The sequence below is a fragment of the Chelonia mydas genome, chromosome 11, assembly GCF_015237465.2.
Source record: "Chelonia mydas isolate rCheMyd1 chromosome 11, rCheMyd1.pri.v2, whole genome shotgun sequence".
NCBI classification, from domain to species: domain Eukaryota; kingdom Metazoa; phylum Chordata; order Testudines; family Cheloniidae; genus Chelonia; species Chelonia mydas.
In genome coordinates this window covers 31,442,776-31,470,216 of record NC_051251.2, presented here as the reverse complement: position 1 = coordinate 31,470,216, position 27,441 = coordinate 31,442,776, and the positions used below count along the sequence as shown (strand labels likewise).

At 42.9% G+C, this 27,441-nt stretch overlaps 2 protein-coding genes across 10 annotated transcripts in view; one reads left to right on the top strand and one right to left on the bottom strand.

The window, feature by feature from the left end:
- Positions 1 to 12,057, bottom strand: part of PKP4 (plakophilin 4) — a 246,876-nt gene extending 234,819 nt beyond the window's left edge. For 4 of the 9 annotated variants that reach the window (XM_037912431.2, XM_037912434.2, XM_037912432.2 and 1 more), the window contains exon 1: positions 11,913 to 12,057. Coding sequence is in view for 2 of the 9 variants with exons in the window: in XM_043525200.1 (XP_043381135.1) it covers positions 11,115 to 11,178 (64 nt within the window). In the remaining 7 variants the exon portion in view is untranslated. Of the gene's footprint in view, positions 1 to 11,114; positions 11,780 to 11,912 lie in introns of those variants that run through there. The other 5 variants (XM_037912435.2, XM_043525202.1, XM_043525200.1 and 2 more) reach the window with 4 other exon arrangements.
- A 321-nt stretch (positions 12,058 to 12,378) lies between these two features.
- The window catches only part of CCDC148 (coiled-coil domain containing 148), a 155,187-nt gene continuing 140,124 nt past the window's right edge, over positions 12,379 to 27,441 (top strand). The window contains exon 1 of the mRNA XM_037912823.2: positions 12,379 to 12,514. The gene's annotated coding sequence lies outside the window, so the exon portion shown is untranslated. The remainder of the gene's footprint in view (positions 12,515 to 27,441) is intronic.

The following is a 27,441-nucleotide window of genomic DNA, read 5'->3' as shown; positions in this document are numbered from 1 at the left end:
TTCAGCATGCTGTGCTGCGGTAGACAAGTTTTAGCTTGCACAACTTCATATGATTTACAGTGCTTTTTTCTAAAGTCATAAGGAAAAAACTGCTTTCTGTACTTTGTAACTTAAAGCTAAGCGCAATTTTTGATTCACAGAATAGTTAAATTCCAGATGAAGATATTAAATTAAATCAATATTATTCTCAATCACTTGGAACTATGTGACGTTTCATACAAAAACTGCTAGAAAAACCCATTAAGATTATGAAGTTAAGCACTCAAATGTTAGGAAATGCCAAAATTAAGGTTGCTGTCTATTAGTATGGATGCATTGTTCTGGACTGAAGTAATAAAATCATCAATATTTCTAGCCTATCCAGCAAAATGAAGGCAGAATTAAAAATAGGGGTTTGTCTTTGTTTTTTTAAAACGACAAAACTGAGAGCTTATGGTACATTTTCTGAACCCCAAAGCCTTTTCAATACAACTATCTCCAGAACCAAGGAGAGACAAAACTAACCACAAGTTAAACTGGAAATAATTACTGTGTTGACATGATTGTTACATTTAACTTTCTCTCTTTTTCTGACTTTAAGACAAGACAAAATACCAAACCTATTGAGGCTACTAGAGGGTCTGTGCAGGAGCAGTGGATTCAGGAGACTAAAACAAAAACTTAGGACATGTCTACACTTAAAATGCTGCATCGGCGCAGCTGTACCAATGCCATTGCACCGGTGTAGCATTTTAATGAAGATGCACCATACCAACAGGAGAGAGCTATCCCATCGGTGTAGTCAATCCACCTTCCTGAGAGGTGGTAGCTACGTCGATGGGAGAAGCTCTCCCATTGAAGTCAGAGCTCACAGGGACAGAAGGGGATGAAGGATAAACTGCAGACCACTTTTTCTGCAGAGCTGAAAATAAGGGACACTGAATGAAGTATAATAGTCACTGCTTGCTTAACCTTCTCACTAAAATGAAGTCACAAGAAGAATGATCTAGAGTTCAAAACAGTAAGACCTTGCAATTTATTTTTTTTAAGTACCTTTGAGGGCTTTTAGTACTTCATTAGAAGACCCTTGGTCCCCAGGTTGCCTCATTAGTAACAAATCATGAGTCAAAACTACTAAGTGAGAAATATTTGGATGCAAGCAAAGGCTGAAGAATGAGGCACGGTGTTGCAACGTAATCTTAAATAAATTCCCTTCCAGAAGCTGTGGGGGGAAAATTCCAAGCTAGCTTTCATGGGGGGTGTGGGAGGGAGAAGTGGGGGGGGGGGGGAAAACACCATAAAAGTAATGTTTTAGCCAAAACCCCATTTTGCCCAGAATCCCTGAATAACTCAGTAAGTCCAAGTTTACTAATGAAGCTGCAGACAATAGGAGTTTGAAGATGCCTTGCATTAGGTTCACTATGTTCTGAAGGTTCTATTTGATTCTGGACACCCACATCCAATTAACAGCATAAGGAAGTTGTGATCAGCAACGATTAATAGTATGACTAACATCTGGACTTCGACTATTTTCTATCAGAGGGAAGGTGGAAAAAAGTAGTAACACTTGATGTGGACCTCAGTTAATTACCAAGAAACCCTTGCTCAAGCTTCCGGACATCTATGTTGTTAATAGGATTTGTGAACTTTGCAAGACAGTGATGATCTAGTCTCCTCGAAGGAAACAGTAATTTTGTTATTATCTGTTAGAGGCTCTCCGGGGTTAGAGCCCTACTTGCTTGTTAGAAAGTGTTCAGGGTGAGGTTAGGAAAGGGGAAATAACTTTAACTTGGTGCGATATAAACTAGCTGGCCTCTTGCTAAGGGACTTGATGTAAGGTTGTTTTTTTTTTTGTTTTTTTTTTCCAAACTGACCTTCCTTGAAGGTTTCTGTACATTACAGAATATTTTCATCTCTCTCAAACACCTGATGTTATAGTGTTTCTAACAGCAATTATAGTGAACCTCTTCCCTGAGCCAGGTGTGGGCTCCCCACCCAGGGTGACCAGATGTCCCGTGTTTATAGGGATAGTTCTGTTATTCAGCGCTTATGTAGGCACCTATTACGCTCCACACCCCGTCCCGATTTTTCATATTTGCTATCTGGTCAACCTATCCCCACCTATCCCCAAGATCTTCTCTACACTACAAGAGCTACCATTACTGACAATGAGTATCTGCAATAGGTGCAGCAAAAGTGATACTAACCACGGTTTAACTACAAGTGTAACCAAGGACAAATTGTTCATTTCAGAAATAGTAATAAAAACCTACGGTCTCCAAAAAGATGCTGAACATTGTTTGTAGTTAAAAGTAGGCTTGGCATAATTAGATTTTTCTTATACATGTATATAATTTTGACAGATAATATCTATGTTTATTTTTAAGCTTTTTTATTTTTATCTATTTAAATTTTCACAGTTGAGGAAAATAATGGCTGGGTCAGATAGTAATTCTTTAAGGACAGTGAGATTCAAAAGATTAAAGATTTAACACACAAATTGTCAACATTACATGTCAAAACTTACAAAGTAAATATCCTTATACCAAACTCTTAAGTTTTCAAGCAGCATTTTTCTTATTTTGCCTATCTGTAAATTTCAATTATTGATGGAAATATTTTTCATTAGTCTCTCTGTGTATGGTGAAATAGACATTTACAAACATTTACTTATAAAAAAACCTAATGCTTCCAAGCCTACCTGTAGTTAAGTCTTGGTCAGCACCAGTTCTGCTGCATCCACTGCCAGCAATGAGTACTTATTGAAGTGTAGAGAAGGCTCAAGAAACTAACCTCTCTAGGAAGTCATAAAGAGGGAGTGTTTGTTGGAAGTTTGTTACAGAACAAGTCGCCTATAAGTTTCCAAAGGAGAACATCTGTACCTCATTCAGGACATCAATGTATAAATGGCCTACTTATTCAACCAGGATATTAAGATCACAACATATTAGACAAAACTTAACGGAGAGTTCGATATGCTGGATAGCCTTTAAACTTTTATTTTAAATTCAGCTGGGATAGGCAAGGAAGGAAAAATCTCCAGAAACCTCTCCCCCAGTACAAGGAAATTTAGAAGTTACATTTAGGAAGTGGAAGCTTTTTCTGTCAATGCATATTAAATCAACAAATTTGCATTGTGATTGTCAGACACTGAAGGCAGATCTGAACTGGTACATGTCTTGTTAGAGTAAAACCTTTGTTCACATGAGGTAGGTGTCTTCAAGGACTGCTAGACAGAACTGTCCTGACACAATATGGGGAGGTGGGAAAGGTGGTGGGGACAGTCGTCTGTAAATACTGTACAAGATTTTTTTGGCTAGAAAGAGGAGTGGACCAAAATCATGAGGAAGTCAGATATAAAGCTTACAGACCTTCTTCAATGAGACTTCACCTCCCAGACAGTTTAATCCCATTAAAAAAAGTGAGTGCTTCTTGACTGATATAAAAGCAAAAACACTTAGCTAACTCTGGTATACTGAAGTATTATAGAACAAAAATAGGTTTTTCCAAGGATCTCAGAAACCCATGCACCCTGGATTAGAATTAGCATCTTTAAAGACTTTAAAGCCCCAACACACGGACTTTTGAAAGAAGATAGCAGAAGCAAAACATTCTTAAACTATTTCTACACCACTTAGCTAGTGGATTTCATTCACCTAGGATTCTCCTTTTTAGAGGACTTAACTTTGTTTCAATCCCCTAGTTCAGCTGTCTCCACTGGAGAAGATCTCAGATTCCTCTTGAGCTAAGCAAGGGGAAAGATGTTCTCTGCTCAAATACTCTAACATTTCTGTCCTAAAATCATCTTACCTAGGAATACTGAGATAAGTTAGAAGTAAATATAAAACTGCAGTGAAGGGTTAAAGAGAATTTGCTAAGCCGTACTGCCTTCTTTAAACCTGCTTTGAGCCTAAGGACATGGATGTAATCAGAGGGTCTTGTGGCTTTAAGGTAACCAAAGAGAGTCTTGGCCCCTGCACAGGCACACTGAACAGGAAGTTCCTCCCCCACTCCACCCTGGCTGGGATTGTAGCCAGAGAAGGAGCAGTCAATTCAGAAATGAAAGCATTTGGAGTGAGTGTGTGCGTGCGGGGGAGGAACCTGGGTGTTGGTTGTCTACACAGAGCCTAGAGAGGTAACTAAACTTTCCTTACAAGATTTGTAGTTTGATACTAGCTATGGAGAGAATAAGGGAAATGCCAGCAAGTAAACTAACAGTGTTGGTTCAAAAACTGCTCTCCTGCTGTTCTTATGGTAGTATTGTTTGTCAGAAAGTGGAGGATGGACTCACAACACAATGGAGGCATGAAGTGATCATGAAAGAAAAGCTGATCTCTGCTAAAGCTGGACCCCTTGCCATTTACCCAATTCACTGTACAGCAAAGCAAGAAGAAGCTGTGTTTGGTTCCAGGGAGGAGTGCTCTGCAATAGGGAGGTAAGCACTAACCAAGATTTTTTAGGCAAACAAATTGGCCTCCTATTCACCATACTGCTTTCTAAACAATTGCTGCTGGGGTGTTCAATTACTGATAAATGCTCATCATCTACTGCTAATTTAGGGGCGTCCTCAACTGTCCCCAAAATGAATGTATAAAGACCTCCTCTCTCTTCCAGATAGAGACCAAACTAGAGGGGAAAGGAGAAAACTACTAAGAAAAAACAAAAACAGAGAAATACTTTTTCAGATGAAATAATTCTTTGCAAAAGGCTTTCATATCTCACACACAAAGAAATCTCCGCTTGCACAGAGCAGAATAGACACTCTGAAGAGGGCTGCCAGATTCAGATTTCAGCTGTCCTGGTCCCCACTTCCCACACCTCCACAAAGATAGAGGAACTGTCTCCTTCCAATTTGACTAGATCAAAATACCCATGGGTAGTGTTTTCTGTCCAGAGCAGTGGATCCATCACAAGGAAACACGAGTAACAGAGAAAATGACAATTATCTGATCCTGGTAATGTGTAGTATTTAAAGATACAGTGTACAATAGCACAACTTGGGTTTTAAACATGAAGGAACACAAATACTCCACTTTTAGCATTTTTATATTAAACTTATAAAATTGAAAGATGAGTTAATAGGGCTTTTCAGTCTATATTATGTCAATATTGTAATTGACATACTTTTAAAACTAAAAATGACACTAATATCAGCTTGACACCCTCACCTTTCCCCCAGGAGGAGTGCCCTCAAGAACAGAAAAACTACCAACAAAGTGTTTCAATACAGTGTTTACAAAAGTCCTGTAAAACAACTAATTGAAAGTTAGAAAGGAGAGTTTCTTTTTCAGCTAAATATTCATTTGTATTTTTAAAGAAATATCTGTTCCTGTTACAACCAGGGCTATAAGAATTATGAGCTAAGTTCATTTGGTGATGTGTGACTGATCATCTTGTTTATATTTGAACATACCACAGTTATCCTTAGAGTTTACTCTTAGATTTAACAGTTAAAATCTTGTACAAGGGCAAATCTAAGTATAGAAACTTCTTGGTAAATAAGCAATTCAGTGTTGTACCACTAACACAGAGGTGGGAAAACATTTGGCCTGAGGGCCACATCTGGGTATTGAAGTTGTATGGTGGGCCATGAATGCTCATGAAATTGGGGGTTGGGGTGCAGGAGGGAGTGAGGGCTCTGGTGTGGGGCCAGTTATGAGGTGTTTAGAGTGTGGGAGGGGCCTCTAGGATTGGGGAGGGGTACGGGAAGGGGGTGAGGGCTCCAACCAGGAGTGCAGGCTCTGGGGTCAGGCTGGGGATGAGAATTTTGGAGGGCAGGAAGGGGGGGGGGGAATCAGGGCTGGGGTGCAGGAGGGGGTCAGGGGTTCATGCTCCGAGCGGCGCTTACCTCAAAACAGCTCCCGGAAGCAGCAGCATGTCCCTCCTCTGGCTCCTACATGGAGGCGAGGCCAGGCGGCTCTGCACGCTGCCCCATCCGCAGGAACCTCCCCTGCAGCTCCCATTGGCCGTGGTTCCCGGCCTATGGGAATTGCAGGGGCAGCACTTGGGGCGGGGACAGCATGTGGAACCTCCTGGCTACTCCTACACATACGAGCCAGAGGGGAGACGTCGCAGCTACTGGGAGCCATGCAGAGCTACGGCATGAGCAGAGCGGAGAAAGCCCCCGACCCCGTTCGAGCACTGGAGCGGGGCAAGCCCCGGACCCCACTCCCCAGTGGGAGCTCTACGGCCGGATTAAAACGTCTGAAGGGCCGGATGCGGCCCTCAGGCCATAGTTTGCTCACCCCTGCTCTAACAGATTGGAATTTAAAGGGTGAGGGACTTTCTTCAAATATTCAAAAACTGAAATATAACCTTCTATTTTCAGAAATCTCAAGTAGGAAAGCATGTCAAAAGTCACCAAATGACTCCACATCACAAGATTTTTAAAAAAGATTAGAAGCAAAACTGCAACATGTTGCCCAGAAAATACTATTTAATGTGGCATTGAAGCAGTTAACCAAGTTTCCTACTAGACATTTATCCTGTTAGTGTTGCCAGCCTACTGAACACATTTTAACAAGTTTGTTATGTGAAGTTCCACTGTAAAGTTTGGATACAAGTTTAAAGGAATGCTTTGCAGTTTAAGTAAAGTAATCAGTTTATTCAATCTGTAATGCTCTATGATTAACTGTTAATCATCACATACGTTTCCTGTGTGCCCTCACTATGATAATTTGCATTATATTAGTCACTACAGGTCACAAACAAAAATCAGAGAGTCAACTGTGGTAGGCACTGTACGCAATAGAAGATCAGGGCTGGTCCCAGAGATCTTGCAGTCTCAGGCTACGTCTTTATGCACAGTTGCACTGCCTTATCTAGATCATTTAAAAATTGATGTAGTTAAACAACTGCAGACCCTCTATTAGGTGTGCTTTGAATGGGCTTAAACTGGTTTAGCATCAGTCAGTAAATTATTAAATTAAGAAACAGTCTGCAAAATCATGTTATGAGCCCTGGAAGTACAGGTAATTTTGGAAGAAACACTGCAGGGGGAAAACTTGCCTCTGCAATAATGTTTATAAGTGCACTCCCTGTCCTGCAGTGGTTAGGTAAGTGGCAAACTGAGATTTCTGTTCTAAACTCTTTGTTACCTCAGCCTCCCACTCCATTTTCTATTTCATCCACCTGTTGTATCATGACACATTGGTTCTGAACTCTGTGGGAAAGGGCCTGTGTTCTTTGTTATTTACCCATTTGCCTAGCAAAATAGGTCCTGAACATTGATAGGGGTTCCTAGGCGCTATGATAATACAAATGAAAATAAGCAAGGGTTAAACCAGTTCAATTGTTTCTACGTGAGCGGTTTGCACCAATTTAACTAGTTTTAAAATCTATTTAGTTAAGAAAGTTCAACTTTTCTCCTACAGACACGGCTGAAGTTAAATGCAACAGTAGGTATAAAGTACAGTAGGAAGGAGCTGAGGAAGAAGAATGAGGGACCTGTTTGGACAATAAAAAATACTGAGTAGTAGGTATCTAAATGCCTACTACTTTTCCAACAAGAATCTCAGACCCTCTTACTATTCCATTCAGTTGTTGGTCGTTTTGTTCTCTCAGCACATATAACAAGCATATCCTGGCAATAAAGCTAGTGATCATGGACATGTTTATTCTGCCTACAGCAATACACTCTACTATGATCACTAAGCTCCTTGGACTAGTCACAGTGCTTCTTATAATTACAGAATGTCACAACAGAATGTCAGAGGCATGCCTCAGAAGTTGATTCTTCTGTACTTAGTAATACAACAGATTTCTTTTACTGAGATGCTATTGGAAAAAGTCTCATATTCTGTGATCTCTTCATTACTGGTGAAGTACTAACGTGTTTAAATAATCCACATGCAAGTCTCAATAACATTGTGTCACCGTTAACTGTACTATCTGCTGCATAATACCTAATTAAAAGAGAGGTGAAACATTCAATTGTATCCAAGTAAAATGAAACAAAAGAGCACTTATGAATGACTCAAGTTGTGAATATGCATAGTTTTTTCCTCAAAAGTTCAGAGAATACATGCAGGGTTTTTTTATGCCTATCATTTGATATAGCACACATTAAAAACATACAACACAGCTCTTTTACAAGTTCTGTAGAGGTGCTTATTCTCATAATTTTCATAACTGTCTAATATAGGCAAAGTAAAAATAGAGAACTACTTGTTACATTAGATACGATTTTCAAGTTTTAAAAATTAACTTCAACAAAAGTCAATATTTTGCCAACATATGAAGCTGCTAGAACATTAATAAAATACTATATCATATTACTTTTTTTCTTTTACCTTTTAAATACATCTGCAGCACACAGAGCAGTAAATGAGAATGCTATGCTTCAAAAGAATGCCACACAAGGTATGTAACATTTCCAATCAGAAAACTGAGGTGAATTCTATCCCCGTATAAAATGTATTTTCTCAACAAAAAACAAAAACAAACAAACAGAAAACTTCCTTAAAGTGTACCAGTTTGATTAAAGCATATAACTTCTACTGTCAGGAGGAACAAACAAAAAACCTCTTATCTTTTCATTTTCTGTTGAATTTGGAAGTTGTTTAAGCCAGAGGCCATGCTCTACAACCTCTGCCCCCTTCACCTTTGATTGGAAGATACACAGCATATTGTTCATGCTACCTACATGCAAACAAAAATAGTTTTAGTAGCATATTCCAATGGTCACACAGCACTTACAATTTTATCAAAGTGAACCAGTATTAATTGAACTTTTAAAGATAGATATTTTAGTTTCATTTGTTTCCTAATTTAAAAATACAGTTAAAATTGAGAGTTAAGTTCCAATATTTTAATTTTCAGAGGTATCAGAAATTCACCAAATGTCAATGTCTTTCCAAGACAAAAAGTGTACAGTCTACCTATTCAATAAGTCAAGAAAGCTTTATTCTCCCTGCCCTTCCCAAGTCTTGTACAATGATTAATAAAAGGAGTGACAGCCTTCAGCAGAATCAAAAGCTAGCTATAAAGTATTATTATTCTGAAGCCACACCTGTCCCTGCAAACAGAAAGTTTCGTTTTTAATTATATATCACATGTGCATTTGGACTGTTATTTAAAATGAATATGCAGTGGAAAATTAGCAGGACAACACAAGGCTTAATCTACGCTGGGCTACATACATATTTCAACTGTAGTAAGATATTGTACATATTTTTATATCAAAGTAGAGTTGGCTTCTGAAAATTAGTGTTCCTGTGAGAACAAATATATACAATGTTCCTGTACACAATTTAGGATTTCCAACTTTCTGCACAAACCAGTATTTCTATGGTCAATGAAACACCCCAGAATCCAAGAATTTTAAAATCCATTTTCACTCTTCCTATTCTGCACCTCTCAATACCTTCCCTCCAGACAGGATGGGCGTGTTGACTGCTAAATCATGTTTCCCAATTTCCTTATTCTTTTTGTGTGATTGTAGCAAAATGTCCATGCACAAACAAGTTACTAAACTCAATCTATCCTCAGAGGCAAATGTGTTGGCTGTAAAACAGCTGCATGTATCATTACAGTCACCCAGAAATGCTCTTGTTTTGAAGATTTGTCACTTTTCTCCTATTTGTGTTGCTTACTGATCAAGCAAAAAGGCTGCCAAGTTACCAGATTCCCATAGCTGTGCTTCCTACCACCAGCAGTAGAGGATTTTAGGGCTTAGATAGTTTTCTTCATTTAAGGTTTGGGTACTGGTGTGCAATCTGAAATTTAGTTATATCAAAAGCATACCTAAGCTTTAAATTGTATTCAACATACATAATCAGTGACTGCAGATCACCTCATGGCTTGTGGACATAAGGCAGTTCAGTATAATAATCACAGTGGAGGAATACAATGCTGTTTCCATAGCTTAAAAAATACCCTCAAACAGATTTAACAGTTCAGCTTGATATCCTGATCATGGGGCCCTATTAACAAACCTGTCTCAAACAATGTTTGTCAAAGCAGCAGTTTACACGATAGTTCTTGGACTTGATCAGTAACTACTACAGTTTCTTTAGCTAAGCATTGTGTAATTATTTTCTTTGATCTGACAGAGAAAAATAAGCCACAGACAGAAAATAATCACCACAAGACTATGCACAGACACCCATTACTAGTATTCTGTTATTTTATCTACAGCTGGACTATTGTTTTCTAAAAGTTTTCTAAATCCCTTTTTCTCTCCCCATCACTCCCAAATCACTTCCTCACAAATATCAACTTAAATGGCTATGACAGTTTGAATAGCAGAATGAAAATTGCCCTGGTGCTAACAAATGTAAATCCGGGGAAAGACGTGGTGGCGATTGTTGCCTCCTGCTGGGTTTCTGTTCTGTTTCAGATGGTAATTGACACGCCCTGTAATTTAACAGTACCAGACCGTTCTATCTGTCCCATCTCTGGCAAAACACTGCCTCTCTGTTCCTTTTCATTACGTATTACGTGAGAGTATAAATACAAGCTGAGTATGATAAAGAGCGGTAGTTCATGTTAAACAAGAAGGATCCATGCACAAAAATATTTTCCAGATTAGATCGCCGTTCACAAGTATTAACAAAAACATATAGCGAAATGTGTGTTGCGGCAACACCACACACGACGAACATTTTTCTTCTCCCGCCCGCCCGCCCCCGCCGCTACCACCACCAAGCTTCTGCAGCTCGGTTTAGGAACATACAGCAAACAATTTAAATACCAATTACACAAATGTTTCAGCAAAAACTTGGCGCAGAAATCAAAGGCCCTTGATAACGGCGAGGAAGTGAATATCCAGCCTTGCTCAACTCGGGTGCGGTGAGGGACAAGTAACCTTCAAACTGATCTCATCGCGGAGAAATGCAGCGAGAATCTAATCTGAACCTGTGCAATGCCATGCCGAAGGCATTAAGGCAAGCAGCTACCGCTCCTGCCCTCTCTGCAGCATGGAAACACAGAGAGGTTCGCTAGCTCCCGGGTAGATGCTCTAGTGACCTTTGACTATTGGAGGAGAGCTGGGCAAGGAGCGATCTGTTGCAGCGGGTTGTGTGCGCGCTTCCCCTGGCGCATTCCTCGCATTCCAGCACAATCTAAAGCCCCAGGAACAAACAGCGTGTGTCCCCCTCGCCTCCGCCCGCCCCACACACGGTAGAGCCGCACACCTGCCTTCTCATCCGCCCTGCACTCCGCTCCGCAAGCGCCCTGTTTGTCGCACTCCTGGAACATGCCGGCAAAAGCAGGCAGCCTTCTGCCCCCTCCCCACGGGGCTCCGTGACCGCAGAGGGGCAGTTCCGTGGGCCTGCCACCTAGACTCCTAGCGCGGGGAAGGGGTTAGAGGAGACGGTGGCTGCGTTCATACAGCCTAAGCCCAAGCAAAGCCAATTTTACAGGGAAACGGAAGGCTGAAAGGAAACACGAGCTTGGGAGGGCCGGGGGGAGAAGAGGTCTGGGCGATAGAGGTTAAGAATGGAGACGGCGTTAGGGGGAGAGTTTTGGGAAAGGAGTCAGGCCAAAGGCGGGGTGTTTTGGGGGCGATCAGACGAAGAGCCAGGCCTGGGGGACGGGGGGAGAAGATCTGGGGGGCTATGGGTAAGGCTGGGGGAGGGAAGCGAGACTAGTGCGGGAAGAGACAGGCTAAGGGGGGAAAGGATGGGGGGGGGGGGGATATGGAAAAGAGACAGACCAAAAAGGGGGAGGCTGGGGGTGGCCAAGTGGGGGCACGGGTTGTTAGGGGTGAAAAGACAGAGACCTCGAGGGGAAGGGATCTGGGGGTGAAGGGAGAGACAGGGAGCCACGACCCCCTCAGGGAGACTCAACCTGTCTCCTCGGCTCCCTACAGCTGGTTATGCTCCCTCCTGGCTCAGCCTCCCCTCTGATCCGGAGCCAGGTCCCCGCCCCAGGGTACCCCCCACCCTAGAGTGGCCCCCCGAGGCCTCCCATGTCCCCGGAGCCTCACTCACCGCGCAGATGACACCGCTGGCAAGGGCTGGAGGCGCGGAGGGGCCCCAGCTGTAGCCTCCCCGCTGGGCCGGGCCCTACCCCGGGGTCTCCATGGTGGTGCCGCCGCCACCGCCGAGTCCCGACCCCCTTTCAGCCTAGTCTCCCTAGTCCCTCCTCCCACCACGAACGTCAGCACACGGGCCTGCCTTGTGCTGCAATGTTATTGGAAGATCCCTGCTCAGGGCCGCACCCTATTGGTCACTGCCTCATATTAAACCACCCAATGAGCCGGCTACTTGAGGTTTCTATGGTTACCGATGCTGTGATGGGGCTGAGTGGAAGGACTTGGACTCGGAGCTGCAGTTCCTTGAGGCTCGGGTGTGTGCGACGGAAGGGGGGCGGGAAGCGGGAGTCACTAGGTCACTGGGGGAGAAGGAAGGCCCCGGGCGGAGGGGAGCCGGTGGGACGGGGAGGGTAACTGGGTAGGGTAAGGTCCTTTTCCACGCTCTGGAGGCTTTTTCAAGCAGAAGCACCTGCACTGCTAGGGATTTACACGAGAGCCAGCACGCTGCAGTCCTGCCCTGGCTTGGTGATTGTCAGACTCGCCTGCCTCGCTGGAAAGGTGAGGCGCGAGGAAAGGAAACGCATTGACAACATGGTGCAAAATCCCCAAAGCTCCCACCCTAGTAGTGAAGTTTGCCGCAGACCATTTCTGCTAGTAAGTAGGGGTGAGTGGGGGTCTCCTAATATACCATCTAAAAATCCATCCTCCTCCTTCTGGTAACTGTGAATCCCAGCCTTGATTTCAACGCTAACTCCCCCCCTCTCTTCCCCTCCCTCCCCCATTAGACTTGGCTCCAGGTGAGCAGCTGCTGTTCCTGTATGTTGTATAAGTGGGCCTGGTGAGAGAATGGCTGTCCATAGCTATAGATATATTGGAATGGGCCATATATTTAGCCATGAGCAAGAGCAAATATAATAGGAGTTAAGAATACTTCCTACCTGGAAGACAGGGAGATGCAGCAACTAGTCACAAAATGGCTACTTTGGAACTACATCCGATGAAGTGAGCTGTAGCTCACGAAAGCTCATGCTCAAATAAATTGGTTAGTCTCTAAGGTGCCACAAGTCCTCCTTTTCTTTTTACAGCTGCTTGACTCTTCCAAATTTAAAGGGGCAGCCTGAGAAAAGTATGCTGGGAAAAATGCTCCTATTAAAGGGCAACCCTTTAGTAGAGTCAGCAAAGGCCAGCAAGTTACTAAGGAAATGGTGCCTGCTAAAGAAATAATATCTGCAGCATGCATCACTGCAGTCTTATAGGTCCTAAACAGACCATACATAGCATTATCTGACTACTAAGTTTTTTGTTGTGTTACTGTCCTGCCTATGTAAGGTGAATGTAAAGATTCTTCTGTGAGCTCAAACTTTTGTGATGAGTTATTGCCAGTCTATGAAATCAGCTAGACTTCAGTTTCTGTGTTATTTATATAATATATACGTAAACCAGCTTTCAACCTATGTTTTGCTCTATGATAACTTTAATCTTGATCTATTAATTGTGGTGCTGATAATGTGGGAAGCTAAATCATGTGATAAAATGCATTTATCATAGATCTTTAAGCATGTTGCCTGCTCACTGTCTTCTGATCTTATATAAAATAGGTGACTTTAAAAATATTAGGAGTGAATCTGGCACTCTTGGAAAGTATTAACAAGACCCCGCTGGAAACTGAAGTTCTCTCTTCCCCCAGATCAGCTACAGCAGGGGTGGGCAACCTTTGTGGCCCGAGGGCTACATCTGGGTATGGAAACTGTATGGTGGGCCATGAATGCTCATGAAATTTGGGGTTGGGGTGAGGGCTCCAGGTGGGGGGTGCAGGCTGTGGAGTGGGGCCAGAAACTAGGCATTCAGGGTGCAGGAGGGGGCTCTGGGCTGGGAAGGCAGGTTGTGGAGGTTGGGGACTCCAACTGGGAGTGCGGGCTCTGGGGTGGGGCTGGGGATAAGGTGTTGGGGTGCAGCAGGGTGCTCTGTGCTGGGACAGAGGGGGATCAGTGTTGGGGCACGGGAGGGGTTTAGGGGTGCAGGCTCTGGGTGGCACTTACCTCAAGCAGCTCCTGGAAGCAGTGGCATGTTGCCCCTCTGGCTCCTACGCAGAGGCGCGGCCAGGCAGCTCTGCATACTGCCCCATCCACAGGCACTGCCCCTGCAGCTCCTATTGGCCATGTTTCCTGGCCAATGGGAGCTGCGGAGGTGGCACTTGAGGTGGGGGCAACATGTGGAGCCCCCTGGCTGCCCCTATGCTTAGGAGCTGGAGTAGGGACATGCCTCTGCTTCCAAGAGCCGTGCGGAGCCATGGCACACATGAAGTAGGGCAAGCCCCAGACCCTGCTCCCCAACGGGAGCTCGAGGGCTGGATTAAAACATCTGAAGTGCCAGATGTGGCCCCTGGGCTGTAGTTTGCCCATGCCTGAGCTACAATATGGGAAATGACAGTACAAGCTTCCCTACAATGTACCACAACTCTGACCTGAGGGGATCACCTCTAGGTGTAGGAGGGGTATTCAGTCTCCAGTTCTACTTATTCTTTGACCACTTTGCTTATACGGTTGGTAAAGCTTTCAACTGTGACTTTGTGTTGGATACTTTGCAGTGACTAGTTGTGAAATGAAACCACCAACTCATTTTACATGAATTACTAAGCAATCCTCAGGTAATCGGTTCTGTCATGCACTAGTAACATGGGCCAAATTAAAACCTGTGACCTGCAGGTGAATGCTCCTTGGGCTTGATTCTGAACTCAAGGACACTGGTTTTATACTGGTATAACTTCCTTTGGAACTGTTTCTGATTTTCACCAGTGTAAGTGAGATCAGAACAAGTCAATCTCATTTACTGGTCATGTAAGTCAGCCAGTGCTCTAAATAGGTGGTTTCTCAATATTTATTAAAGGAAAATCCCTCCCATCACTTACAGTAGGGGAAAATGGGGTCCAAATACAAGTTCAATATGCAACTTTTTGTGTAATAGTAATTACTATAATTCTCAATCTCTTCTCTATATGCCATGAATTCACAATGATTGGGGGGTTAGTTCTGTGCTGTGCCTCGTGAGCAGCACAACACAGAGAGAATGGCTTTTATACCACTTTGCCCATGAGCTATCTTTGCCTCCTTTCAATTCTGAGTGACTCCAAGAACAGCTGCAACACCTAATATAAACTAGTTGTGGGGCAGCTGAAAATCCTTGAAGTCCCATGCTTTATGGGCCATCCCAGCATATCACTTGTGCTGGGGCTTCCAAGGGGGAGAAGCACGGTCTTGCTTACAGTGACTCTACACTGTACCTGTAGTGAGCTAGTTTCCATCCAGCCTATTTCAAGAACAGGGGATTGAGTCTGTCCAAGCTGGTTTTGGTAGTAATGGGAAGATGGAGAATGGCAAATTATTTGGTGAGATCCTGCCAGATTTGAAAGCATGTTAAAGATCATTTTCTTTATCAGTGAAGCACAATAATTTCAGACCTGTTCTTAGCCACAGATTCATACAAAGTAAGGGTAGAAGGGACCATTAGATCATCGACTTTGACCTTCTGTACATCACAAGTCATTAAATTTCACTAATTACCTCTGTATTGAGCCCAATAACTTGTTTCCTAAAGCATATCTTCCCAAAAGGTATCCAGTGTTGATGTGAAAACATCAAGAGGAAGAGAATCTACATTTCCCTTGGTAGTCTCTTCCAGTGGTTAATCAAATTTGCTGTCAAAAATTTGTTCATAATTTCTAATTTGAATTTGTCTGGCTTCATCTTCCTTTGGTTTTTGTTATGCCTTTCCCAGGATTTGACTTGGGTGTAAAAGTATGGAGCCCCGCAGGAGCCCCAAACCCTCTTCCCCCCCCCCCCCCACCCCACCCCAGAGGCATCCAGGGCCAGCTGCAGCCATGCCTCCTCTCCCCAGATGCCAAGCCACCCAGAGAAATGCGTGCGTTTCTCTTCTCCAGAAGACACTTTTGCTATGCTCCATGCAGGTTCTGGGGCAGCTGATGAGGCAGCAGCACAGGGGTTCTCAAACTGGGGGTCGGGAGCCCTCAGGGGCTTGCGAGGTTATTACATGGGGGGTTGCGAGTGTCAACCTCCACCCCAACCCCGCTTTGCCTCCAGCATTTATAATGGTGTTAAATACAGTAAAAAGTGTTTTTAATTTATAAAGGGGGGTGGGTCGCACTCAGAGGCTTGCTATGTGAAAGGCGTCACCAGTAAAAAAGTGTGAGAACCACTGTGTAGCACATACTGCCTCCTCATTCACCCTGGAACCTGCATGGGGCATAATCAATCAAAAACTTCCCCCCAAAATCCTACAACCAGGCTGAGCCTCTTCTGGCCTATTATACCTACCGCCCATACGTAAAAGCATGATATACTTGCTTAATCTCAATATCATTAACAGAGGACTCTGTCTCCAGTGCATTCACTAGTAAGTCCTAGAAGAATTTGATGTCATTTGTTCCTTCTGAAGTCTGGGATTCCTATGGCTCTTAAATCTGGTCTCTTAAAAGTATTCTCTGGGTCTTCCAGTCTTTTGGATGAGCAGTTTAGTTCATTGATATCTGGTGACTGCTTTATTGGTGCTGTTATCCTCCTACCTTTCCAGTCATTAATGAGTTTCTGCTTAATTTCTCCTGCTTAATTTATCCTGTCCAAATTAGTCTAGCTTTTTCACAGAGGTTCTCAATACTTTCAAAATTCTACCATGCCTAGCTTTAATTTTGAGCTACTACTCTTATATTTGGGATCCTCTTACCTGGATGAGTGCAGAGGAGCACCTTTGGCTATTGGTAGAGTAGTGGGAACTGCAGAAGCAGAGGGCCTAATCTGTGAAATGTTGGATTATGGAGATAAACATCAGTGACCCTCAAACTGTACTGTACTTTTCTGGATTTTTTTTTAATCTTTACCTATTTTATCAGTAATCTCATTCAGATGCTGAGGTTACAGGACTTTGATTAGTTGGAGAGAGTGTGAACCTCATGGAAAGAAAGCTGACCAAATGAGCATCTGCAAGATAAATCATTTAGATGTGTATGATTAAGTAGAAACGTTTTGATATCAAAATAGTTATTAAAAGTCTATTAGTTGATGTTTGTTTGAATTGCTCAGTGTCACAATCCCAATAGTGATACAATCGACTTGAGTTCATTTGTTTTCTGCAATCCCATTGGTTAAAATGTAGTAAATTTCTCATACAGTTAAAAGGCCTGTTTCTCAGTTCTAATGTCCTAGCAGTAAGGTGACATTTTGTTACTTGTCAGTCAGATCATTTTTTACTATAAAGAACACAGCTTTCATTCAAAAAAGCAGCATGACTTAATAGTATGCTTTAATATAGGTATAACTTTGTTTGTTTACCATATTACTCTTTAACTATGATAGTTGGAGGGGGGGAGGAATGGTCTGGATACTGTCAAATAATTACGTTCACCTTTTTAGTTTTTTCTTCTCCATTGCTTTGTTAAAGCATCAGTTTTGAGCATTTGGCTCTTGATCCTACAAGGTGCTGAGCATAGTTACTCAACACACGGTAGGATGCTGTTTATTACTGCAGCCAACTAAGCAGGGTTGTTCAGTACCCAAAGTGGGTATTCCAGTGAGAAGATCTGAGGCAGAATTAAGAGCCAAGTATGATCCTAAATGAGGAAAGAGGGTAATTAGCAACTATCTTGGCCTAAAGTTATTCCCAGTTCCAACCTTATAATAACTTTAAGAAAATACACTCAGCAGCAGGATATAATCAATTTTGGAGAGCACAGGCAGCAGTAACTCTTCATAGGCAAAGTTGTGCTAGGGTCCATTGCAGCCTCTACAAATTGCAGTGGCTCCCAATATGTCCACAAACCTACCTATCTGCTTGTTAAGATCTAGTTTTATATTGTGGTGTATAAATTTAAGCTATAGTGAGTAAATTACCAAATGCCAAAATTCTTCCCATTAGGCCAGGGATACAGAAGTCCAAGCTATGAGCCTTAACATGGAAGCTGCAAAAAGAAAATTGGATTCTAGCTATAAGTTTTCTTATTTACCACTCCTGGAAACCTAACCTCAGCCATAAAAATTATGTAACTAACAGTGTGGTAGCAGAGAGGAGTATGCATTCATTCAGTTAGGTGTTCCATTTTGTTGTCACCAAATGCTGCTATGTACACAAATCAACAAAAATGTGTTCATCAGGAATAACAAAACTTATTACAGCATAAAACAATCATAGGACTAGAAGGGATCTCAAGGGGTTGACTGGAAGGGACCTCAAGAGGTCTTCTAGTCCAGTCCCCTGCACTCAAGGCAGGACTGATTATTATCTAGACCATCCCTGACAGGTGTTTGTCTAACCTGCTCTTCTTAATCTCCAATGATGGCGATTCCACAACCTCCCGAGGCAATTTGTTCCAGTGCTTAACTACCCTGACAGGAAGTTTTTCCTAATGTTCAACCTAAACTGCCTTTACTGCAATTTAAACCCACTGCTTCTTGTTCTATCCTCTGAGGTTAAGGAGAACATTTTTTTTTTTCCTCCTTCCTCCTTGTAACAACCTTTTATGTACTTGATAACTGTTATGTCCCCTTTCACAGTCTTCTGTTCTCCAGACTAAACTGGACACAATACTCCAGTTGAGGCCTAATCAGTGTGGAGTAGAGTGGAAGAATTACTACTTGTGTTTGCTTACAACACTCCTGATAATTCATCCCAGAACGATGTTTGCGGGGTGCGTGGGTTTTTTATAGTTATTTAGCAACAGTCTTACACTGACTCATAGTTAGCTTGTGATCCACTATAACTGCCAGATCTTTCTGCAGTACTCCTTCCTAGGTTAAAAGAAAAGGAGTACTTGTGGCACCTTAGAGACTAACAAATTTATTTGAGCATAAGCTTTCATGAGCTACAGCTCATATTTCTCATTTGTATGTGTGCAACTTTGGAGGATGGATCCCTCAAGTATAGTAACCAACTTCCCAAGTGGAGTACTATGCACTTTTCCTTATTGAATTTCATCCTATATACTTTCATTCTCGGTGCAGTACCCTTTAGGTAGGATCCAGTGACACTTTGTTTCACAACAGTGATTTAACTAACATGCCCAGAAGTGGCAATTTTCAGATGGAACTGCTGAATAACTCATTCTGGGCTGCTTTAATTGTTCTATATCAAAATGTGCTATTGAATGTGTTTTTAGACTCCACTGGCTTTACAGGTGGTGCCAATGCACCCGTCTCAGATGTTTTATCAATATTACATAAACTACACCAAGTATTCTGATGTGGCAAATGGCTTTAATTAAAAAAAAAAAGCCATGTGACTTTAGGATTGTTTAAGTGTTTCTCAATGGCAGTGTTAACATGGTCTTACCTAAAATGTTTATGAAAATTGCTTGTTTATTATTTTTATTTGTTAATAAAAGATTATTTGTAAAATGTGCATCATTATATAAACTAATGGATGTTTTGATAGCTATTTTAAAAATATTGCAGTTAAATTACTGCAGGTTAACTGCTTTATCATGTAAATCAATTGCTTCATGCAGGTAAATATTAATAAATATACTAATCTCTCTTTGGCATTCTCCTAGGTTTTTAATACTGAGAAACAGTTTTGATAGCAAATTCTATGTCTGATCCAAAGTCCTTTGGAGTCAATGGGAGTTTTATATTCTGGCCCTGTGAACAGGGTTAGTTGGTGTGGTGGTAAAAACACCTGAGCCCTGGCTATACTAATGCTTCCACTATTCCTATTGCCAGTGGTGAATTACAGGACCAGTTTTGCTACCATAGACAATGCAGTTCTACAAAGTTGTTGAGCAAGGTGACTTAACTAAATCCTGATCCTATGAGATGTAGTAAAATTGTGCTCAACATCGTGCTTAATGTTCCTTCGCCTTCTTGAAAAGATCAAGCATCCCTGCAGTATAATGCCACTGGTCCTCTCTTTCAAACTGTATGTAACCTCATTCTAGGTTACTTCTGTGCTCTTCTTTCCTCCTTACTCAAAGCTTCTGCATATTAGCTTCCTTGTTATCCTTCTCTCTCTCATCTTGATGCTTTCTTCCATGCTGCTTTTACACCTGGAACTCTCTCCTTCTCCTGGTGTACCAAGCAATCACCCTTTCATGCAAATCCCTACTGAAAACCCACTTCTGTGAAGCTCTTTAATGCTAATCCACCATATAACACTTTTTTTAATAGCAGCACTATAAATGTAGAAATCCAATTCCTGGTAATCTATTTCATTACATGTATCTAAAGTATTGTTTGGTCTATCTAGACTAGAGTATTTGGGGAGGGAACTGTCTCTTCCATTATGTTCAGAATAACTCCAAGAATATACTTCATCTGTACTTTATCTTGGACGGTGCTGAGCACTCTGATGCCTACACAGCAAAACACTAACTTGTGGCTACATGCACTTAAAGTTAAGCATGGGAGTTAGTGCTTTGCTAGATTAGAGCTGAAGCGATCAGGACTTTGGAGGATGGATCCCTCAATTTAGACAAACCTTAAATATACAGACAGGGCAAATATAGTAACCATATTTAAAAAGGGGAGTGAAGAGGACCCGAGTAATTCAGCCTAACTTTGATACCTAGAAAGATACCAGAATAATTATTAAACTCAGTTTGTAATCATCTGAAGGATAATAGTGCTATAAGGAATAGCCAATGTGGATTTCTCTAGAAAAAAGCATGTCATACCCACAGAGCTGACTTTCCAAAGTACTGGGGGGTGCTTGACCCCCAGGTCCTGTCCCACTCCACTTTTCCAACAGCACCCCTGAAGTTGCCACTTATAGTTACACCAGTCTGATTTCCCTTTTTGTCAGGGTTACTGGCCTAGTGGATAGGGAGAAAGCAGTAGATATGAAAGAGCTGGGGGATTTATTTTATTTTATTTGGTAAGGCTTTTGACAAGGTTCCACATGACCTTCTCAAAAGCAAACTAGGGAAATGTGGCCTAGATGTTGAAAGACTGTACTCAAAGATTAGTTGTCAGTGGTTGCTGTAAACTGGGAGGGCATATCTAGTTGGTTCCTGGGTCTGCTATTAGTCAATATTTTCATTAATGACTTGGATAATGGAGGTGGAGAGTAGTTTATAAAATGTGGGGATTACACCAAGCTGAGAGGGGTTGCTAGCACTTTGGAGGCCAGGACTAGAATTCAAAAGGACCTTGACAAACTGGAGAATTGATCTCAATTCAACAAGATGAAATTCAGTGAAGACTAGTGTGAAGTATTACATTTAAGAAGGAATAATCAAAGGTATACAGCGGTGGATTAAGATATATTGGGGCCTGGGGCACAGAACACTGCGGGGGGGCCCACATCCCTCCCAGCCATGGGAGCCTGGGCCACTGTGGGGAGCCCTGGACACCCTGAGAGGCAGTGATGCAGGCCAGGGGCTGCTCTCAGGCACCCCAGCTGCTTGCCCAAGGCAGGTGCAGGGTCTGGGGCTCCCCACAGCTGCCTGGGCTCCCTGGGCAGCTCTTACTACAGCCTAGGGCACTGGTCCCCAAACTGGGTGCACTGCCCTGGGGGGGCATGGAGGAACATTCAGTGGTGCGCAGAAGGGCCTAGCCCTACTCCCAGCTCTGCTCTGCCCTGCCCCCAGCCCGAGCTGTGGCTCTGCTCTTGGCCACACCCCCACTCAGTTCTTGACTGCAGGCCCTACCTCCGGGGCCAGAGGGGGCATGGACTGAGTAGGGGGGAGGGCATGACTGGAAAAGTTTGGGGACCCCTGGCCTAGGGTAACCATACATCCTGTTTTGGCCCCAAGTGTCCTGACCTTTTTTGGCAAAACTGGGCATTTGTCCCGTTTGCTCTTTCCAACTGGTGATCAGTTGGAAAGAGCAAACGGGACAAATGCCCAGTTTTGCCAAAAAAGGTCATCGGGGTGAGTGGTGGGGCTCGGGCCAGCCCTGGGAAGGGGGGCTTTGGCAAGTGGCTCATGCCAGCCTCATGCTGGCAAGGGGGAAAGGGAGAAGGGGCTTGGATGAGCTCCATGCTGCAGGGGGCAAGGGATAGGGGAGAGAGAGGGGCCTGCTCCAATGCCAAGTGGGGGACCCTTAGTTGAGTGCCATGCCAGGTGGGGGGGCCCTTGGTCCAGCATGGGGTGGGCGAGGGGGGAGGACCATGACCCAGCTCAGTGTGCTGCTTGGGCAAGCAGCGCTCAGCTAGCTCTGCCTGGGGAGGGGGGATATTGCTCACCACCCTTCCACAGGGTTCCGGTTGGGGTGGAGGCAGGGCCTCAGGGGGGAAGAGGGAGACGGGGAGCAGAGGGTGGGGCTAGAGTTCCATCTGCTCCTGTGTGGCCCCCAAATTGGCTGGGGCCCCTGGGCATGGGCCCTGTCACCACATTCAGTAATCCACCACTGAATGCACAAATACTGTACAAAATGGGAAATTCACTGATGAGGCAGTAGGACTACTGAAAAGGATCTGGGGAGTTATTGTGGATCACAAGCTGAATGTGAGCCAGCAATGTGGTACAGTTAAGAGAAAAAGGCTAATATTATTCTGTGGTGTATTTATTAACAGGGGAGTCCTATAAGACATGGGAGGTAAATATTCTGCTGTACTTGGTGTGACAGGTTCCCCCCAGGGTGCCACTTGGAACTGGGATACCACTGAGCCCCCTGACCCATCAGCCTGGGCTCCATGCTGTGATAAGTTGCCAGGCTCTCCAAGCTTGCTGTTTCACCTGCTCACACACAGGTAGGGACACACCCAGTTGCAGCTTCATACACAGATGCTGAGATCAGCTCTGCATGGGAAGGCTCAGCTAAGGCACCTCCCAGTTGATAAGACACACACTCCCCTCTAGAGTATAAACACAATTATGCCATCTTGTGCTGCACAGGGAACTCTACAGCATAAGCTCATAAAATTTATCCCCTCCCTCAGTGTGGAGAGAGAGATGCAACAGTGTTCTGCTGCAAATTATAATTTCCTCACTAGTTTTAGACCAAACAAGTTTATTAACTAAAAAAGATATTTTAAGTGATTGCAAACAGATCAAAGCAGATTACCTTAGTAAATAAACAAAACTGCAAACTGAGCTTAACCTACTAGATAGGTAGGATATGAAATAAGCCAATTCTCACCCTGAGTGGTAAACAGGCTTGCAGATTCTTAAGGCACAAGTTGCCTTGGCTTTCCCAAGCTAAAGAGCCCTCTGCCTGGGACCATAACTTCCAATAGTTCAGTCCTTGCCTCTCAGGTGTTGCCAGGTGTGTTGTAGGGAGAGTGAGGTCCCATCATGATGTCATAGTCCCCTTTTTATATCTACTTCCCACTTGCTGGAAAGCTCTTTTGTTGTGACCTGAGTCAAACAGTTCCCATTGTGTAGTGCTGTATCTGAGAGGTTTCTGTTGTACACAGTTCCTGGGGTAATCCTTGTGCTTGTGTGCATTTCCTCAGTAAGCTATTTACATATTTGGCCTTTTTACTGTTATACCTGAAAGGCTGCTTGTGAGTGTATTCAACCTCACATCATGTTTCAGTAACACATACGTAGCCTAACTTCACATACGACGATAGCACATACAATCCAACGAGATATTACTGTCTAGAAGATTGATACCTCACAAGGCATACTTTGTACAAAACATATCTTAATTATATGACCGTGATTAAATATTGGGGTGTCACACTTGGTACTGCTGCAGCCTTAGTGTAGTATTTTTTCATTATATGTGCCACACTTTAGGTAAGATGTGGATAAATTGGAGAAAGACCAGAGGAGAGCAGAAGAATGATAAAAGGTTTAAAAAACATGATCTATGAGTGAAGACTTTGAGCATGTTTAATCTTGAGAAAAGAAAACTTGGGGGATCTGAGAAGAGTCTTCAAATATGTTAAGAACTGCTATAAAGAGGAGTGTGATCAGTTGTTCTCCATGTCCACTGAAGATAGGATTAGCAGTCCTCTTAATATGCAGCAAGGGAGATTTAGGTTAGCTATTAGGAAAAACTTTCTAACTACAAGGATATTCAGCACTAGAATTAGGTAGCCCAGTGAAGTTTAAGTACAGCCTAGAAAGACCAATACCTATCAGGGATGTGGACTAGGTATGCTTGGTCTTACCTCAGCATGGGAAGGCTGCACTAAAATAACTAGAGGACATCTTCAGGTCCCTTCCAGCCCTACATTTCTGTGAGTCAGTGTTTTCCTTCCCAATTTTGGCCTTTTCTATTTGACTAATTTTGTTCTGAGTTACTTTATTAGCTTGCAAAAAGAAAAGGAGTACTAGTGGCACCTTAGAGACTAACCAATTTATTTGAGCATAAGCTTTCGTGAGCTACAGCTCACTTCCACGGATGCATTCAGTGGAAAATACAGTGAGTAGATTTATATACACACAGAAAATGAAAAAATGGGTGTTATCATACACACTGTAAGGAGAATGATCACTTAAGATGAGCTATTACCAGCAAGAGAGTGGGGGGGAGGAGGGGGGAAGAAAACTGCTGGAAATGGCCCACCTTGATTATCACTACAAAAGGTTAACAGGAACATCAGAGTAATCACACATCCACTCCCAGTCTCTGTTCAAGCCTAAGTTAATTGTATCCAGTTTGCAAATTAATTCCAATTCAGCAGTCTCTCCTTAGTCTGTTTTTGAAGGTTTTTTGTTGTAATATTGCGACCTTTAGGTCTGAAATCGAATGACCAGAGAGATTGAAGTGTTCTCCGACTGGTTTATGAATGTTATAATTCTTGACATCTGATTTGTGTCCATTTATTCTTTTACATAGAGACTGTCCAGTTTGACCAATGTACATGGCAGAGGGGCATTGCTGGCACATGACAGCATATATCACATTGGTAGATGTGCAGGTGAACAAGCCTCTGATAGTGTGGCTGATGTGATTAGGCCCTATGATGGTGTCCCCTGAATAGATATGTGGACACAGTTGGCAACGGGCTTTGTTGCAAGGATAGGTTCCTCGGTTAGTGGTTCTGTTGTGTGGTTGCTGGTAAGTATCTGCTTCAGGTTGGGGAGCTGTCTGTAAGCAAGGACTGGCCTGTCTCCCAAGATCTGTGGGAGTGATGGGTCGTCCTTCAGGATAGGCTGTGGATCCTTGATGATGCGTTGGAGAGGTTTTAGTTGGGGGCTGAAGGTGACAGCTAGTGGCGTTCTGTTATTTTCTTTGTTAGGCCTGTCCTGTAGTAGGTGACTTCTGGGAACTCTTCTGGCTCTATCAATCTGTTTCTTCACTTCAGCAGGTGGGTATTGTAGTTGTAAGAAAGCTTGATAGAGATCTTGAAGGTGTTTGTCTCTGTCTGAGGGGTTGGAGCAAATGCGGTTGTATCGTAGAGCTTGGCTGTAGACAATGGACCGTGTGGTGTGGTCTGGGTGAAAGCTGGAGGCATGTAGGTAGGAATAGCGGTCAGTAGGTTTCCGGTATAGGGTGGTCTTTATGTGACCATCGCTTATTAGCACCGTAGTGTCCAGGAAGTGGATCTCTTGTGTGGACTGGTCCAGGCTGAGGTTGATGGTAGGATGGAAATTGTTGAAATCACCCCCATCCCCCCACTCTCCTGCTGGTAAAAGCTCATCTGAAGTGATCACTCTCCTTACAGTGTGTATGATAACACCCATTTTTTCATGTTCTGTATGCATATAAATCTCCTCACTGTGTTTTCCACTGAATGCATCCGATGAAGTGAGCTGTAGCTCACAAAAGCTTATGCTCAAATAAATTGGTTAGTCTCCTAAGGTGCCACTAGTACTCCTTTTTCTTTTTGTGAATACAGACTAACATGGCTGCTACTCTGAAACCTGTCGTTTTACTGTCGTTTTGTCGTTGGTATGTTTTTCATACACATTAAACTTACTGTGCTTTGTGTCAGTCAGAGCTCTGGGAAGATGCCTACTACTACAAAGAGGACAAAACACTTTTTTGTTGGTCAGACAAAATGATGGTTTTATTTCTTCTTAACAGAAAGGTAGATACATTAATCTAAATATTTGGAAACTGGAAGATTTCCTCTTTTTTTGATTTTTAACAGATACAAGGCAGGTCAAGTTTTGGACCTTGACGATGTTTCATTAATGTTCTTAAAGTAGGAAATCCCAAGCAAATTTCAATTACTTGCTCTTTGCTTATTTGCACTGTAATTTCGGTTCTTTGCTTTTATGGATTGAATGCTTTATAGTTCAAAACTGATCTAGTCGTCTCTGCCATCCCGTATTTAGACTCAAAATGTGGGGCTACAACAGATGAGATTTAAGCAGTGCTGCTGGAACTGGGAGTGCTGGAGGTACTCCTGCACCCTCTGACTTGAAGTAGTAATGACAAACACCAAATACATGGTTTCCATCATCAGCACCCCCACTATAAAAATTGGTCCAGCAACCCTGGATTTAAAAGCCAATATTAAAATAAAATATTGGACAAGCTCTTATTGGACCAACTTCTGTTGGTGTAATACAAGCTTTCGAGCTACACAGAGCTCTTGTTCAGGTCCTGGTTCACCTTGTCTCTCACAGCCTGGAACCAACACTGCTACAACAACACTGAAAACAACACAAGAGAACACTTGCATAGGATAGTGGTTTCCAGCTGGTAGATAAATGCCTTGGTTTTGTTTTATATTTATCAAAAATAAATATCCAGGCAAAGCCAAGATGTCGGTTTTAATGCATCAAGCACTGGTTCTATGGTAGTCATTGTAATAGGACACTATTTCTGTTGTACTGAATGAGCGATGCAGATTTAATCGGATGGATGCTGGTGCAATAGAGTTATAGCTGTTCAATGTTCTGCTATGGTAAAGCGGGTTTTCATGTGGGTTGGAGAACAAGCGAGATCTATTATCTGAGTAAATCTAAAGGTCTGTTTATCAACAACTTTAGTGTTGTGGGGTTTTTTGGTTGTTGTGTGGTTTTTTTCTTGTTTTTTTAAATCAAGCAGTTGTAAGTGTCTGATGTATAACTGAGGCTCTAGGCTGAAGGCACCTTACCACTTGAAGTGTGGCTGTTCCTTAACTGCACATCTTGAAGTATGTTCTACTTGTAACTTATTTATCTTTCACATTTTACAGAGAAATATTTAGGGCGAGGAGTAAAGGCAAATTTCTTTTTTAATTTAAAAAGTTATTGTTAAAATACTACTTTTTTAATGTACTGAATCCTAAAATCTAGGGGTGAAATCCTGAACCTATTAAAGTCAATGGGAGTTTTGCCATTGACTTCAAGGGTTCATCTACACTGCAATTAAAAAAACCCACTGCACTGAGTCTCAAAGCCTGGGCCAATTGACTTGGAATTGTGGGGCTAAGATTGCAGTGTAGGTGTTCAGGCTTGGGCAGGAGCCCTGGCTCTAAAACCCTGCGATGGCAGTGTGTCTTGAGAGCCTGGGCTCAAGCCTAAGCCTACACTGTAATTTTTAGCCCTGAACCTCACAAGCCCAAGTCAGCTGACGTGGGGGAGCAGCAGTCTTTCATTGTAGTGTAGATATACATTAAAGGGCCAGGATTTCACCCAAAATGTGTATGAGGAA